Below are 578 nucleotides of genomic sequence, written 5' to 3'. Positions count from 1 at the left end.
TTTTGTCTGGCTCTGGGAAAAACAAGCACTTCATACACCATGTCATTCACAAGAGTCCGCTCCTGAAAACCCCGTCCGATTTATCCAAGAAAACCCTCTCGATTTCTTATACCACTCGACTAGCAATTCCCCCTTCCAGCTCCCACCCCACGCTGTCTCAAAGGTGCGCAGCGGTGCCTGTTTACCTCAGACAATCTATCACTGTATGTCACTGATTTAAAGCAGGCTTGAGGCCCTTCTTAAAACAGCACCGAGTGCAATCCCCCCAGCACAACCAGCCATCGCCAACACAGACCCCCAGATTTTGCTGGCTGCTGCCGTATGTTTACTGGTGACGAGAGGGGTCTCGGGGAGGGTCTCCCGAAGAGTCGGGAGTTCACTGCTAATCCCGGACACTTACTAAGAGCGTGTGCAGCTGGGCCGCGTGGTTGGAGAACAGCCTGGGGGACTGCTGGCAGAGCTGGCAGACTTGGGAAATCTGTGAGCAAAAAGCAGTATTTTAAGGTCCTGTTTCTCCATTTCACTTTATGCTCTAAATCCATCCGCCTGCATCATACCATCAGTCAGCAGGCGGCAGC

General features: G+C 52.4%; 1 protein-coding gene across 1 annotated transcript in view; it reads right to left on the bottom strand.

Moving 5' to 3' along the window:
• The window catches only part of MAU2 (MAU2 sister chromatid cohesion factor), a gene marked incomplete at its 5' end in the record, with an annotated part of 12,291 nt that overhangs the window by 5,637 nt on the left and 6,076 nt on the right, over window positions 1–578 (bottom strand). Inside the window, one exon of the mRNA XM_010145924.1 lies at window positions 401–478. Within this exon, the coding sequence (XP_010144226.1) occupies window positions 401–478 (78 nt within the window). The remainder of the gene's footprint in view (window positions 1–400; window positions 479–578) is intronic.

Source organism: Buceros rhinoceros, unplaced genomic scaffold (assembly GCF_000710305.1).
Source record: "Buceros rhinoceros silvestris isolate BGI_N320 unplaced genomic scaffold, ASM71030v1 scaffold33551, whole genome shotgun sequence".
Taxonomy (NCBI): Eukaryota; Metazoa; Chordata; class Aves; order Bucerotiformes; family Bucerotidae; genus Buceros; species Buceros rhinoceros.
Note: the sequence above shows the minus strand (reverse complement) of the source record. Positions and strands in the feature narration are given on the sequence as shown.